The sequence below is a fragment of the Phacochoerus africanus genome, chromosome 2, assembly GCF_016906955.1.
Source record: "Phacochoerus africanus isolate WHEZ1 chromosome 2, ROS_Pafr_v1, whole genome shotgun sequence".
Classification (NCBI taxonomy): domain Eukaryota; kingdom Metazoa; phylum Chordata; class Mammalia; order Artiodactyla; family Suidae; genus Phacochoerus; species Phacochoerus africanus.
The window spans coordinates 33,205,418-33,221,310 of record NC_062545.1 but is presented as its reverse complement, the minus strand read 5'-3'; the positions used below and the strand labels follow the sequence as shown (position 1 = coordinate 33,221,310).

General features: G+C 37.2%; 1 protein-coding gene across 7 annotated transcripts in view; it reads left to right on the top strand.

Annotated features, from left to right (window-relative positions):
* Window positions 1-15,893, top strand: part of L3MBTL3 (L3MBTL histone methyl-lysine binding protein 3) — a 121,041-nt gene that overhangs the window by 15,586 nt on the left and 89,562 nt on the right. For all 7 annotated transcript variants that reach the window (XM_047758892.1, XM_047758860.1, XM_047758870.1 and 4 more), the window contains exons 3-4: window positions 7,243-7,359; window positions 15,607-15,718. In XM_047758892.1, coding sequence (XP_047614848.1) covers window positions 7,258-7,359; window positions 15,607-15,718 — 214 coding nt within the window. In that variant the 5' untranslated portion in view covers window positions 7,243-7,257. The remainder of the gene's footprint in view (window positions 1-7,242; window positions 7,360-15,606; window positions 15,719-15,893) is intronic.

The following is a 15,893-nucleotide window of genomic DNA, read 5'->3' as shown; positions in this document are numbered from 1 at the left end:
TTTCTAAGTTTTTGACATTACAAACAGTCCTGCAGTCCCTGAGTCCCCTTTTACATTTTTAAGACATATCTAAAGGATAAATTTCTAGAGGTAGAAGTGCTGAATGGGAGCATATTTTCTTTCTTTTTCTTCTTCTTTTTTTTCTTTTTTGCCCACTTGCAAGGCACGTGGATGTTCCGGGGCCAGAGGTTGAACGCACACCAGAGCAGGGACGATGTTGAATCCTTAACCCTCTGAGCCACCAGGGTACTCCAGAAGGATATATCCTTAAAAATGGATCTCCATAGAGGTGTTTTTTTTTTTTTTTTTCCCTGATTAATAATGCCACCATCAATGTATAAGAGGGTCTGCATCTTTATATTCTTATAAAAATAAGATATATGATATTTTTGATGTAATGCATTAATTTCATCATCACCTGGTGCATGGTAGGTGTGAGCATCCAGGGATTTTATTTGCATGAAAGATTGAGGAAGTTCATCCATTAGATACACTATCCCAAGGGAGGGTCAAGTTGCACAGCTTTGGTTTAGAGACAAAGAGTGGTACAGGAGAGAGACAGAGGAAGTAATTCTGAGGACAACGTTAAATGTGATGTAGTCTCTCCTCCAGCCCTTTTGTTGAGTTCTTTGGGCAAGGACATTGTGAGGAAAATGAGGAAAAGCTAAAGCGGACTGTTTCACAACAGAGGGGCTTTGAGAGTGTATCGATGCCATCAGTAGTGATCTTCACCCCCGGCAGAGTTGTCAGCAGCTTGATGAGACACCCACTCTGGCATTGGTGGATGTCAGCACCCTTGATTTGGCCATTGTCAGCCTTAACGTAGGTGAGTAGGTATTAGAAGCTGCATTGGGGCATTTGGTGAATACCTAAACTCCAGAGGTGTCCCTTTCGTTGTCAGGAGTGGCTGGGACCCTCAACATTTAGAAGAGATTAGGAGAAAAGTGGTAGCTCTTGGCTAATAACAGGACACATAGAAGATACTTCCTTAGGAAGTCTCAGCACCATTAACAAGTGATTTGGGATGTGATTTTCTGTAGAATGAGAAATACAGTTTGTGACTTGTATTTTTTTTAATTTAAACAAATTTTATTTATTTATTTTTATGGCCACACCTGCAGCATATGGAAGTTTCCAGGCCAGGGATTTTACCTGAGCCACAGCTATGGCAATGCCAGATGCCTTAACCCACTGCACTGGGTAAGGGATTGAACCTGCACCTCCCCAGCTACCCAAGCCCCTTCAGTAAACACAGCAGGAACTGTCAGCTACTGCACCATGTTAACAACTCCTTTTTTTTTTTTTTATTATTCAATGAATTTTATTATTTTTATAGTTTTATAACCATCATCACAACCCAATTTTATAGCATTTCCATCCCAAACCCCCAGCGCATTCCCCGCCCCCCAACCTGTCTCATTTGGAAACCATACATTTTTCAAACTCTCTGAGTCAGTATCTGTTCTGCAAAGAAGTTCATTGTGTCGTTTTTTTTTAGATTCCGCATGTAAGTGATAGCATGTGATGTTGGCGTCTCACTGTCTGACTAACTTCACTTAGTATGATAATTTCTAGGTCCATCCGTGTTGCTGTAAATGCCATTATTTCTTTCCTTTTAATGGCTGAGTAATATTCCATCGTGTATATGTACCACATCTTTATCCATCCCTCTGTCAGTAGTCATTTAGCTTGCTTCCATGTCTTGACTATTGTATATAGTTCTGCTATGAACATTGGGGTGCATGTTTCTTTTTTTGAGTCATGGTTTTCCGTGGATAGATGCCTAGGAATGGGATTGCTGGATCAAATGGGAGTTCTATTTTTAGTTTTCTGCGTTATCTCCATAGTGTTTTCCACAGTGGTTGCACCAATTTACAAATCCACCAACAGTGTAATAGAGTTCCCTTTTCTCCAAACCCTCTCCAGCATTTACTGTTTGTAGAATTTTTGATGATGGCCATTCTGGCTGGTGTAAGGTACCTCATAGTGGTTTTGATTTGCATTTCTCTTATAATGAGTGATGTTGAACATCTTTTCATGTGTTTTTTGGCCATCTTTATGTCTTCTTTGGAGAATTGTCTGTTTAGATTTTCTTCCCATTTTGATGGGGTTGTTTGGTTTTTTGGTATTGAACTTCAGGAGGTGTTTATAAATTTTAGAGATTAATCCCATGTCAGTTGCTTCGTTTGCAAATATTTTCTCCCATTCTGTGGGTTCTTTTTGTTTTGTTTAGAGTTTCCTTTGCTGTGTAGAAACTTTTAAGTTGAATTAAGTCCCATTTGTTTATTTTTGTTTTTATTGTCATTACTCTAGGGTGACTTGTATTAGGTTAGGATTATTGTAAGTGACTGTTGTCGACCTGGTTTGTAGGCCCATGGAATATAGGTTAACACATGGGATGATGGAATAGTACCAGGTGATAATTAAAGAAAATCTAAAGAAGTTCCCTTCGTGGCTCGGTGGTTAACAAACCCGACTAGGATCTATGAGGTAGTGGGTTTGATCCCTGGCCTTGCTCAGTGGGTTAAGGATTCGGTGTTGCCGTGAGCTGTGGTGCAGGTCGCAGATGCGGCTCAGATCCCGAGTTGCTGTGGCTGTGGTGTAGGCCAGCAGCTATAGCTCTGATTCAGCCCCTAGCCTGGGAACTTCCTTATGTGGCGGGTGCAGGCCTAAAAAGCAAAAAAAAAAAAAAAAAAAAAAAAAATCAAGCATAGCATTTCTGAGTACTAAAAAAAAAAAAAAGACTTAACTCTGGGAAGCACAGTTTGTTGAAATGTAAAACACTTCATGTTTGTATACCAGTGCACACACTTAAAAAGACGAAAAAGGAAGAAGACTTAGGGTATCATAAAAGTAGCTTCTGTTAAAGTAATATTGGTTGCTGCTCCTTCTACCTGATGAGGAGATGGTGGAAAAACACCTGATCTGTTCTAGCTGTTCAGGTTTGTTGTGATAGTGAAAGTAGCCAGTGACTTCAAAATTAGATAACTGGAAGGGCATTACAGTGAATTTTTTTTGCTATAATTTATACAAAATGACCACAAACCTTAGAATGAAACAGTGGATGGAAACAATTTTTATAAATTTTAGATATGTGCTTACAGGTGTAATATATTATGAAACATTACCAATGTTTTGTATAATAAAAGCATATTCTGTATATTTTCTAAAATATGTAATAAACATTTATAGCACCTTTTGTACAATGATAGCTTTTAAACTTCTCCTATTTTCTCTTCCTGTTTCTAGGCACAGATAGGATTTTGCTTTTGTGAATTTCATACAGTTTTGGTTTTTAGGTGGGAAAAGACCAAAAGTCTATTTGTATTGAATATGTGTCTTAATGATACTTTGTAAATAAGTATGCATTTGATGGCATTTTATGAAAGGATACATGTTGTACTGATCTACATAAATCAAGAACTTTGGACCTGGTAAACTGGTTTCTGGATTTGCTATGTTCCAAGGAGTAACATAGGGAAAAGAAGGTTTAGCCAGATTCTCAGAGGGCATCAGACTTTGAGACAGGACAAGGACAAGACAGTGCTTGAGAAGTTTTCTCAGTGGCACAATGGCATAAACAGCATCTCTGGAGCGCTGGAACACAGGTCCAATCCCTGGCCCAACACAGTGGGTTAAGGATCCGGTATTGCCCCAGCTGCAGCGGAGGTTGCAGTTCTAGCTTGGTTCTGATCCCTAGCCTGGGAACTCCATATGCTGCAGGGTAGCCAGAAAATAAAAAAAAAAAAAAAAGGACAGTGTTTGGAAAAAAAAGCCTAGGGTTGGAATCAGACTCTCCTGGGTTCACATCCTGGCATGTGCCACCCAGTATGGATTTGGATGAGTTACTGAACTCTTTGCAATGTTGACTAGAGGGATGATAGAACCTATTTTTCTTTAAGAAGGAACTAAATGAAATAATGTGTGTGAATTGTCTGATGTTTTGAATCCTTTTCTGGAAGAAGGTAAGATTGAATTAATAAATTTAAAAGTCTGACACTGAGTCCCTAGTGAACAGATGGTAGTATGCAGAAAGTACAATAAACATTTTCTTTTTAGAGGATCCCTCAGGTCTTACCTAGTTTATCCACTAGGGGGGAAATTATTCTGTCACTCTACTCTCAGGAAGAAGTTTCCACTCACTCCTGTATTACTTAATAGGGATGTCAGTTTATTGCTGATCTTTATTTAGTGAGGTAGGAATCATGGAGAACATAAGTGTGAGTCTTAATTCATTTCATGTTTTCACTTTTTCTTGGGTTAATTCTTCCTCAGGCCTTTACAGCCTAGTTCCTGTTTTGATGATTAAGTCTTAATGATAAAGGAAGAAATAATATTGAAGCATGCTCCAATGGAAGATGGCTGTAATTCAAAGAAACACAGTTTCTTTTTTTCTTATTGACTGTTGAAAATATAGAATGGAGTATAATAACAACCCTAGGCCCTTCACTTGTCTTCGCAGTTTCCAACATATTGTCAGTCTTATTTCACTGTTTTACCCCTTAGTTAATTGGTAGCAACTTCCTCATCTTATATCATTTCACTCTTTCAGTTTGTATCTCTAAACTACAAGGAAGACCTCCCCTCTTAAAAGTACATATCATCATCCCTCTAAAAAAAGCAACAGTATTTCTCTAATATCGTCAGATAGTCACTTGGCATTCATACTTCCCCTTCTGTCTAATAATCTTCTTTTTTTAAAAAAATAGTTTAAATCCGGGTCAAAGCAAGAGCTGTGAAGTGTAGTTAATATGATTGGTTAATTTGTCTCAACTCGCAATCTAAAGTTCAGATTTCCTCTTTCATTTGTTTACTTATTATTCCTTATGATTTTTTTTGTGTGTGTGCAGAATTCAAGTTTTTGATCCTCTGTAGCAGTGGCTAAGACTTTTTGATCTCCTTTGTGTTCTCAAAAATGAAAACCCCAAAGAGCTGTTGTTTGTATGTGTTATCTCTGTCAACATTTACTGCATTAGAAATTAAAGAATATGGGTTACTTTAATATTTATTGAATAACAGTAGTAAACCTATCACCTTAGGATATATAAGAACAATTTTTTATGAAATATAATCAGTTTCCAAAATTTAAAAGAAAAGGTGAGAGAAGTAGCACTGTTTTGCATTTTTGCAAATCTCTTTAATATTTGCTTTTAGTAGAAGATAGCTGAGTCTTCATATCTGCTTCTGCATTCAGTCTTGGGGTGTGTTGTTTTGGTTGAAGCATGTGGAGAAAATCTGCTTCACGCTGATACGAGGTTGGAAAAGGGAGGAACGTTTTAAGTTTTTCATTTAATGATGGGCATTCTTTTTTAATATTACACCAAAACTTGACATGTGGTAGTTTACTTGTTTTTTTCCTTCTTTCTTTCTTTCTTTCTTTTTCTTTTTTTTTTTGTCCTTTTTAGGGCTGCATCCACGGCACATGGAGGTTCCCAGGCTAGAGGTCAAATTGGACCTGTAGCCTCTGTCCTCCACCACAGCCACAGGAACGCCAGATCCGAGCTGCATCTGTGACCTACACCACAGCTCAATGGCAATGCTGGATCCTTAACCCACTGAGCAAGGCCAGGGATCGAACCTTCGTCCTCACAGATATTAGATTTGTTTCCACTGAGCCACCATGGGAATTCCGTGGTTGGTTCTTAAAGGTTAGTTGCAGTGTGCAATTGGAAATTCTGTCAGTGAGCTTCCTCTGCTCTGTTACATTAAAAAATCCATTGGTCTATCTTGCAGTTTGAATGGATACTTTAGCCAGGCATAATTTTGTAATTTTAGGCATTGGTCATTTGGAAAATCCTGCTTCACTGAGTTGTGTTGATCTTCCAGATGTTGACATATTTCATTATGAAATATTTTTAAAAATCAGCTCATGAATATCACCATCCATGTCCTTAGGAAAGTCTACAGTTATTGGGAAGCTGTCAAGCTCATGGTGGTGGATACAGGTTTTCCAAAATGCTCAAATTGTATCATAGTAACAAATGCTGTCAGTGTTTTCCTTGATGTGACAAGCTCACTTCATTTATTTTTGACAAAATATTTTCCAAATATCCAAACTTGAATAAACATAGTTTTTAAAATAAAAGTTAGATTCCATAAAAAAAAAAAAAAAAAAAAAAAAAAAACAGCTTGTTCAGCTTGCATCTCAGACAGTTCCCAAGTGCTTTTTCTTGGGACAGCTTTACTTTGGCGTGATTGAGCACTTTATGCATACCTCTGTTTCATCATACAGAGTATTAAGAAGATGCATATTCACATATCAAGACTTAATGACATTTGTTATTTTACTTCATCAGAGATGGTTTTTGGTAAAACTGGCATTTGTTTCCTGTGAGTGCATGGTAGTGAAGAATAAACCAACTACTACTGCAGCTGGGTGCCACTGCTCTAGCAGTTTTATCCACTGTTGCTTTGCACCATCAGAGTAAATATCAATATAGTGTGCTAGTATTTTTATGAAAATAATTTTGACTTCTTGGATCTTTTGAAAAGGGTTCAGGATTCCCAGGACAGGCTGAATTTTGCTTCTTATATCTTTATAATTTCACATGTTCCTTTGTCTATGGTATTTCCCGTAAATAGATTTGAACAGATCAGGTTTAATTTAGTTTTTTCCTGGCAAGAATACTTCATAGATGGGTTGGGTTGGTAGGTTTTGTTAGAAGGCACTGGTCGTCATCATCTAGAGCCATTATTTTAATGGTTACAAATAGTTATGTTTCACTTGTATCATTATTTCTTTATTTGTTAGCAAGAATTTTTTCTAAGGGGAAACTTCCTCTCACCAATGATATGGTTATGCTGTATTTTACCACGGATACTACTAGAAAAAATGTTAATGATGTTTTTGAAGCAGTTATTTCTAAATCTGTGGATATGGGATATTGTGATCAAGAAAATCATGTAACTGAGTTCCTGTTGGGCTCAGCAGGTTAAGGATCTGACATTGTCTCTGTGAGGATGTGGGTTCCATCCCTGGCCTTGCTCAGTGTGTTAAGGATCCAACATTGCTAAAAGCTGTGTCATAGGTCGCAGATGTGGCTCAGATCCAGTGTGACTGTGGCACAGGCCGGCAGCTGCAGCTCAGATTCAACCCCTGGCCTGAGAACTTCCGAATGCCACAGATGCAGCTATAAAAAGAAAAAAAATATATAAATAAGAGAAACTGAAGGAATGACCACCAAAATAAAAACTGATTTGTGTGTAGAATATTTAGTGATATGCCCTTTTTTCCTTTTCTAGGTTAAGGTATAAATCATGACTGAGTCTGCCTCTAGCACAAGTGGTCAAGAATTTGATGTATTCAGTGTTATGGACTGGAAAGATGGAGTAGGTACATTACCTGGAAGCGACTTAAAGGTAAGCTGTCTTTATTACATAAAATTGTATGTGTGTGTACCTTTGTGTTTATTATTAAAATGAGTTCGAGCACACATGTGAAATAAGGATTAAAAGCATTAAGCATAGTGTCTGTAGTTTTATATGATGCTTGGTCCTGTGCATCTCAAGACAATAAACTGCTGATAAACAGAATCCTTTGTCACTTGAGGTAGAAAACTAAAGAGTATTTCTTCCGTATGTCCTCATTTTGTAGAAATTAGTGTATAGCTTCGAGGAAGAGTGTTTCTGTTTTTAGTCTATCACAGTGGTCAATAAATGTGAAACCAGTAAACTTAGAAGACCTGGCTTTATGTATTTTGTAGTAATGGGCTTTGTAAGTTTAAGTGAAAACCCATAGTTCCTGTTTCCTAGTTTTCTGATTTAAAAACTGAAAAATGTTAAGATGTTGTACAAACCGGACTATGCACCTTCCTTAAATTATTTGTACAGTAAACTGTAAACATGGACTTTTATGTGATCACTCGTTCAGAAACTGGTCCTTGCTGTCATTGAGACTGCTCTTGTATAAATGCAAACTCCCTTCAGAGAGCAGTGCTTCAGTCTGCTCCTTTTCCAGGTGCTCACTCTGCCCCTTTCCCCAGCCCCCTAAAGCCACTCCAGGACCACACCTGCCGCCCAATGGGATAGGGCTGTGCAGACACCCACCTGGAAAGCCAGATGTCCCCACCTCTCATTTCTAATTTGCTTTTGCTCTCATCCTATCTCTGGGACCTTGAACCTGTCTGTGGCCCTTTAGACTTTGTGTTTGCATTTGGTCACTCAGGTGTTTGAACTTCCAGTCTCCCTAACTGGCTGTCTCTTGGCTTGCCTCGCTAACACTTGGCATCCCCGCGTGTCTTGAATAGAAATTCCTGCCCCCTAATATTATCTTCTTGAAATCCAGTCCCTTTTAGTGGCTGCTTGACAAGTACCTGAGCCAAAACTGTACTCTCTAGCTCATCCTCAGTGGTGAGATTGGACAGTCTGCCTGTCACTGGTTTAATTAATTGCATTGTGCCGGTGTATCTGGGATTAGCTTAACGAAAGTATTGCAAAAATATTGCAGTGAGGTTTAGTGAAATCTAGAAAGGAGATTTGGTTTTTAGTTTTAGTTCTGTGTGACCTTGAACAAGTCAGTTAATCTCTTTGGGGCCAATTTCCTCTTTGGTAATAAAAGGAATTAAATGAATTCCAAGGATTTTATCTGCTGTAACATTCTCCAAATGTTCATCTGGATTAGATATGATGGAAATAGACTGCAGAAATTTTTGAGAAAGAAAGACTGTTCCAGATTCTGCTAGTGTCAGTCACATATTAGCTACATGAGCTTTTGTCAGGTTACTTAAATTCTAGGTTTCGGAATCTTTGTCTGTAAAATGGGGGTGTTGTCATAAGGTGATTATAAACATTGAATAAGTAATGTATGTAAAACACTTAAATTGTATCTTTTCTTGCTTTGTGGTATATTATGTAAACTGCTCTTTTTTTTTATTGCTTTATTAGTCTCTTTTTCTTGTACATTTTTATCCCTTTTTTTCTGAATGGCTTTTTTTTCCACGTCCGGTAATTTCTGGTGAGTTAGATTTTGACGATAGAGTGACGTCTCCATCCCTAAGAAATTTAGATTGCCTGGAGGTTTTCTAAGCAATGGATTTTAGGAATTAACCTATTACTTTTATTAAGGTAATCAGGTAATTAAGCCACTTAGTGGGTATTATAATCTGGGTTATTTGATTTGACTTTTAGGCTCGTCTGATTACCTGGGTAATTGCCATGTATCCAGTTCACTTTATGTGCTGTTGACAGTTTGATACCCCACTTAAAAAATAATTTAAAAAATATTTTCTACTTTATAACCCTTTGTATCGGAGAAGGTTCAGAGACTAGCCAGTTGATTATATTGCTTAGGATTTCTGATTCACTTGCTGCTATTATTAAAATTTGAGCTTCTTAAGAGATCTGATTAAGAGATTGATTTTTCACAATAAGTTATTGGAAAGAGCATTGAATAAATCATAAAATGTACTCTCTTACTGCATGCCTTGCCTCTCTGACCCTTGGAGCTTCTCTTTTTTAATGGGCAAAGGTATATGGATTTCCTAATGTGCTGTCCCTGAGACAACCAGCTGCAGTTAATTCAGCTAATAAATAGAAGTCAGTTTCTTATGGGAACAGGTCTTTATATGCTTTCTTTTATTGCTGTTTTAAAAGAACTTTTTTCTATGAGACCCTCATGATTGCTGGCCAATCAAGTTATGTCATTTTTCTTCTTAAAATCCTTTAGCAGTTTCCTGCATCTTTCATGATAAAGTTCACGTCTCATAAGTTTACCACAAAAGTTTTTGGGGGTCTGGCCCTTACTTTCCTCTCCAGCTGCATGTCATTTCACTCCCCCGTGCCACCCTGTGGCCTTTCCAGCTCAGCCATCGAGTTCATCCCTCGGTCCCTTTTTACTCTTCCCTGTTGCTGGGGTCTCCTTTCCTGCCTTCCCACTGAACTAACCAACTTTTATATGAATCAGTGCAAAAGCTTCATATTTGGGTGCTCTAGCAGAAACAAAAGAGAACTTATTCTCTGGCGAGGATTTTACCTACATCTTTTAATTCTTTTATTTAACCCACTCCAGGTAGTGTCAATCACTTCTGTCAGTTTACAGATGGGGAAACAGAGGCCTCAAGCGGTTAAGTCACTTGCTCAAGGTCACACAATTAGGTATTGGCAGAACTGGGTCTTAAAACCAGGCTTTTCTGATTTTAAAATGGATTTCTCTTAGCATTGCTCTACTACAGTTGAACAAGAGAAATGTTTCCATATCAAAAGAGATGAAAGGAAAATGTTACAGCAATTTGGAGCAGGTATTGTTTTAGCTGGAGGGATCAGCCAGGCTCTGAAAGCAGAGGTCATGTGAGCTTTAGGTGCCTGAAAATAGGTTGGAGTCTTTGCGGGAGACTTTCACGGGCAGGGGTGAGAGGGGGGCGATACAGGGCTTGCAAAAGAGGGACCAGCGTCAGAGAGAGCGGTGTTAGGGGAGGACAGCAAGCGGCCACTGGCTCTGGAGAATATTGTAGTCATTAGCAAGATGCTTTTGTTTAAACAAGCTTTGGAAACTACCATTGCCTAATTTGTTCCTTTGAAACACAAATTAGTGTTTGTAGATTAATATCTCAGGGCCAGCTGTACGAACTGGCAGGCAACTAAGCGAGGCTTGTGCAAAGATGCATAGTAGGGCTCACGATCCCTAAGCAATTTCTCTGCCTGAACTTTTTATGATATCTGAAATTTATCCTCAGAGAGTTATTCCTTCAAGTCATAGGATTTACTCTTCCACAGTCCCTCGGTAAAGGGTAGGTACACTCCTCAGAGTGATAGATAGCATCTTATCTCATAGGAATAGTTGCCACTTATCAGAGAGCGAGATCCAGCAGCAGTGATGCAGAAACCCATCTAGAAAATGGTCCTAGGACAGGGTTTTGCCTTGTCCTGATTGAGGTTCAAAACTATTTATTAAATATCTTTGCCCTTAAAACAGATTGGTAAGTAGAGCTCACATTTCAACGTTGAAAGTAATAAACACAGTAATCTCAACAGTGTCTTTTAATGATCTATTATTAAAGACAGGCACAAATCGGCAAAATATTCTTTGCCTGTATAAGCAAAAATAAAGAAGTGAATGAATCAGCTAAAGGTAGTTTAAGCCAAGACAAACAAAAACCTTTACAACCCCTTATGTATTTCAGGCATAATTCTTTTCTAATTGACCTGGATGTATCCACTAACAGAAAAAGTTACAGTGTCAGCTGATGTGTTTGATTTTCTTAATAAAGCCCTTTTGTAAAGTTGATAATTTTGACATTCTTGATGGTAGAATCGAGTCACTTGCTAATTTTTATAGTGCCTTTTAGATGCCTAGATTAAAAGAACTAATAACTTTTTAAAAAAGAAATAAAGTTGATTATGTCAGTTTTCATGGTCCCAACACCATTTATAAAAACATTACCAATTTCAGAATTTGAGTATTTTATTGGGGGAAATGTCATTAGGAAATGTGTTAGTCTTTCTAGAATTTCATCTGTGAAACTTGGTAATGTTAGCAGCACTAACAGCCTGTGTTGTCTAACATTTTCTACAGTAATGTGGACAACACAGTAAATCCAAATTGAAAAGTCAGAAAAAAAGATTAATCCTTTTGCATATGATAGGCTACTTTGAGAACACTTGGATACTTTGAAAATTTACTTTGAGGTCAATTTTGTTTGGTGTGGTTTGGCTTGGTTTTGCTTTTTAGGGCCACATCTGCAGCATGTGGAAGTTCTCAGGCTAGGGGTCGAATTGGAGCTGCTGGCCTACACCACAGCTGCAACAACGCCAGATCCAAGCCACATCTACAGCCTGTACACACAGCTCACAGCAACACCGGATCCTTAACCCACTGAGTGAGACCATCAAACTTGCATCCTCATGGATACTAGTCAGGTTCATTACCGTTGAGCCACAACGGGAACTCCAGAGGTTAATTTTTTAATTATTATTATGTAAGTTACAAGTGTACCATATAGTGATTTTTAATTTTTAATGGTTATTCTCCCATTTATAGTTATTATAAAATATTGGCTATATTCCCCATGTTGTACAATATATCCGTGTAGCTTATTTTATACCTAATAGTTTGTACCTCCTAATTGCCCCTCCTCCCTTCCCTCTACCCATGATAATTACTAATTTATTCTCTATATCTGTGAATCTGCTTCTCCTTTGTGATATTCACTTCTTTGCTGTATTAGATTCCACATATAAACGATATCATATGTATTTGTCATTCTTTGACCTATTTCACCCAGTATATTACCCTCCAAGTCCGTCCATGTTGCTGCAAATGGCAAAATTTTGTTCTTTTTTATGGCTGAGTAATATTATATAATTAATATATATAAACATAACATACATTTATAATATGTAATATAGATAATATATAAATATATTGCATAATATAGCAATTGTATGTTATTTATAATATTTATATTATAATTTATATTCTTTTCTATAAATATAGTATAAACATATTATATAGAACTTGTGGCATATATGATGTTATGCATAAACATTATATAAGCATAACATGAAATATGTTATACTATTGTATATAATATATCATATATATAACATATTATATATATCATTATATGTATGCACACCAAGCCTTCTTTATCCATCCATCTGATGATGGACAGTTAGGTTATCTCCTTGTCTTGGAAATTGTAAGTAACGCTGCTGTCGACCTTGGGGTACATGTATCTTTTTCCATTAGTATTTTAATTTTTTTTCGGATGCATACCCAGGAATAGAATTGGTGGGTCATATGGTAGTTGTATTTTTCATTTTTTAAGAAGTGTCCATACTGTTTTCCACAGTGGCTGCACCAATTTGTATTCCCACTAGAAGTGCACAGGGTTCCGTTTTTCTCCACATCCTGGCCAACATTTGTTATTTGTCAACATTTGTTATGATAGCCATTCTGGCAGGTGTGAGGTGATGTCTCTTGGTGGTTTTGATTTACATTTCCCTGATAATTAGTGATGTTGAGCATCTTTTTCTGTGCCTATTGGCCCTTTGTATGTTATGTTTTATTTTGGGAAAATGTCTATTCAGATCTTCTGTTCATTTTTAAATTGAATGACTTTGTTTTTTTGGTGTTGAGTTGTAGGAGCTATTTACATGTATTGGATATGAACTGTTTATTAACCCCTTATCATTCATATCATTTGCAAATATTTTCTCCCATTCAGTGGGTTATCTTTTTGTTTTTCAGTGGTTTCCTTTGCTGTGCAAAAGCTTTTAAGTTTAATTCAGTCACCTCCTCCCCCCCTTTTTTTTGCTTCTATTTCCTTTGTTTTAGGAGATGGATTCCCCAAAATATTTGTATGATTCATGTCAAAGAGTGTTCTGCCTATATTTTCTTCTAGGAGTTTTATGGTATCTGGTTTTCCATTTAGGTCTTGAGTCCATTTTGAGTTTATTTTTGTAAATAATGTTAGAGAGTGTTTTAATTTTTGAGATAAAGTAACTTGGGTTAGAGGAGACTTTTTTTTCAGGGTTATAAGATGCCTTGAGAAAACGATAAAACTTAGGAGTCCCATCCCCAGAAAAATATATATGTGTCCTTAACCATAAATCGTTTGATTGTTTCGTCAGTCTCTGAGGTCTGTCCACTAGTCCCAGCCCTCAGGAGTAACTATGTCCTTAAGTGCCTTGCATCTTTACTTTGGGCTTAGACTCTCGGTTAATTACTGGCAATAACTATTAGGAAAAGGAAAAGGTAACTGGGATTACATGTTGTGTTGTGGGAATATTCCCTTTTAACTTTGAAAGTCTTTGAGCCTAAAACTTGCAGGTGTCATAGGTCTGAGTTTTTGTTTAAAGATTCCACTCAGTGCTGTTTCCTTCCTCAGTGTTTGAAATGCTAGGGTGGTTTGTAGTTTTAGCAGCAATATGGAAACGTAAGCCACTGGAGACTTTCTGTGTAATGTAAATATGTGGTACTATTTCCCACATTTTAAACTTGTCAAAGAAGTTTAAGTTAACATCAACATATAAAAAAGTAAAATTACTTACCTGGGCTGGTGCTAGTTTTTTTAAAAAAAATTTATTCAGAATTGATTTTCTACCATATTTAAAAATATCATTAATTAATAATCATGGTGGTTTGGTTTTTCTTCTCTTGCCCAGTAGATGGTACTGTCAGCTTTATTTTGAAATATTCTGTTTTCAGAGTTGATTATTTAAAAATTTATTTATTTTTTTCCAAACAGTAAAGTTATTTTTAGCTCTTTCCCTTCGAATTGACTTTTTACCACATCCTAAACTGACATTTTTTTGGTGAACTCACTAGGTTTAGTATATACATGTTACCTGGGAACTCGCATCTGGGATATGTAATAGGGAGAAAGATTTTCACTTTCCTTAACTATTGCACTTGTTCAGTCTGGAAGCTTTTAATAATTGTGAACTATGTGCAGAAACTTGTTTGAGATGCTGTTTGTCACCTGGTGGAAAGAATCATTAGTAGTAACTTTTGCTTAAGATTTTTGTGACTTGTGGTCTGAATCTAGTTTGGTGAAATAAATCATTCTATTGGCATGTTGACCACATAGGTTTTTAGATTGGGAGAGGGAAGGCCTCATTTAAATACTGCACATTTGCACACTCATATATAGTTGTAAGAGATGCAAAAATGTTAAGCAAAAAGTTTTATAACCCTTTTGAATTTTGAGCTTTCTAGCTCTTCATCCCCTATTAAAATCGGATCCCTAATGTCATTCTGTTTTATGGTAAAACAGAAGGAATACAGAATAACTTTGAATTTCATGAATGTGCGAGAAAACCTGTTTCAAAGAGGATGGGGTCTCTGCATACAGGTAGTGGTTAAAAGGCTTCAAACTCATACACAGGACATCCAGGAGATTGCAGAAGACTACATAACTTGGTGTGAGGCTTCCAAGAGTGAGAGGATATTTTCAATATTTGGAGTCCAAAATGCCCATGAAATCAAAATGCTCTTACTTTTTAGTGATAAAAATCAGCTTGAAGCTAGTAGATTTGTTCAGGTCTCATAGATATTACTACTAGCTGTTTGGGAGAATTGGAAGTGAATGAATAGCATGGAGAATTCTAAAGAGCCATGAAAGAAAGAGGAGGTATGGGGCTGGGGGTCCCATGGTTCGTGCTCAGCCCTGCTTTACTTCTTGGAACGTGGGGCTAGGGATATGCAGGTCGTCATTTCTATGATAGCGATAGTCCTTCTCTTTAAACCAGGTGAACTTGAGGGAGACAAGTTGATTCCTGGGAAAACAGTAATTTTCCTTTTACTAACTTTAATCATCAGATAAGCAGTATGATGAAATAACAAGTCTTAGCCAAAAAAAAAAAAAAGAAAAGAAAAGAAAAGTATTTGAAATTCATACAAGTGAGCTGGCAGCTCTACAGGACAGTGCCTGGGTAGTTGCTTATATCCCTAAGAAGCACTTTTTACCTCCTTGTCCTATTCCCCCTTCCCCAAATTCCAGACTTGGTAAATACCAAGGGCTTCAGAGTGGTAGCAGGGTTATTTGCATATAATTGTTTAAATTAACTGTTAAAACATAATTGCTAAACGACTGTATTGCCAGCCGTTAAAGGAACACTGCTCTGAGTACTTTTGTAAATTTTGCCTCTTTCTGCTCCTGTGGCTAGTTCCGAGTAAATGAATTTGGAGCCCTGGAAGTTATTACAGATGAGAGTGAGATGGAAAACGTTAAAAAAGCAACAGCTACTACGACCTGGATGGTACCGACTGCTCAAGAAGGTAAGCACGGGTCGTCTACATTGCCATTTCCTTTTTGGGGGAGCGTTTTCAACTAAAGACCATCTAAGGTTGGAACTTTGAAAATCCTGGGTGATCTTCGTGTCACATATTCTTAGGTAAATTTCTGTTAACAAACGTATGTGAAACCAGCTTTTATATTTAAAAAAATAACTAT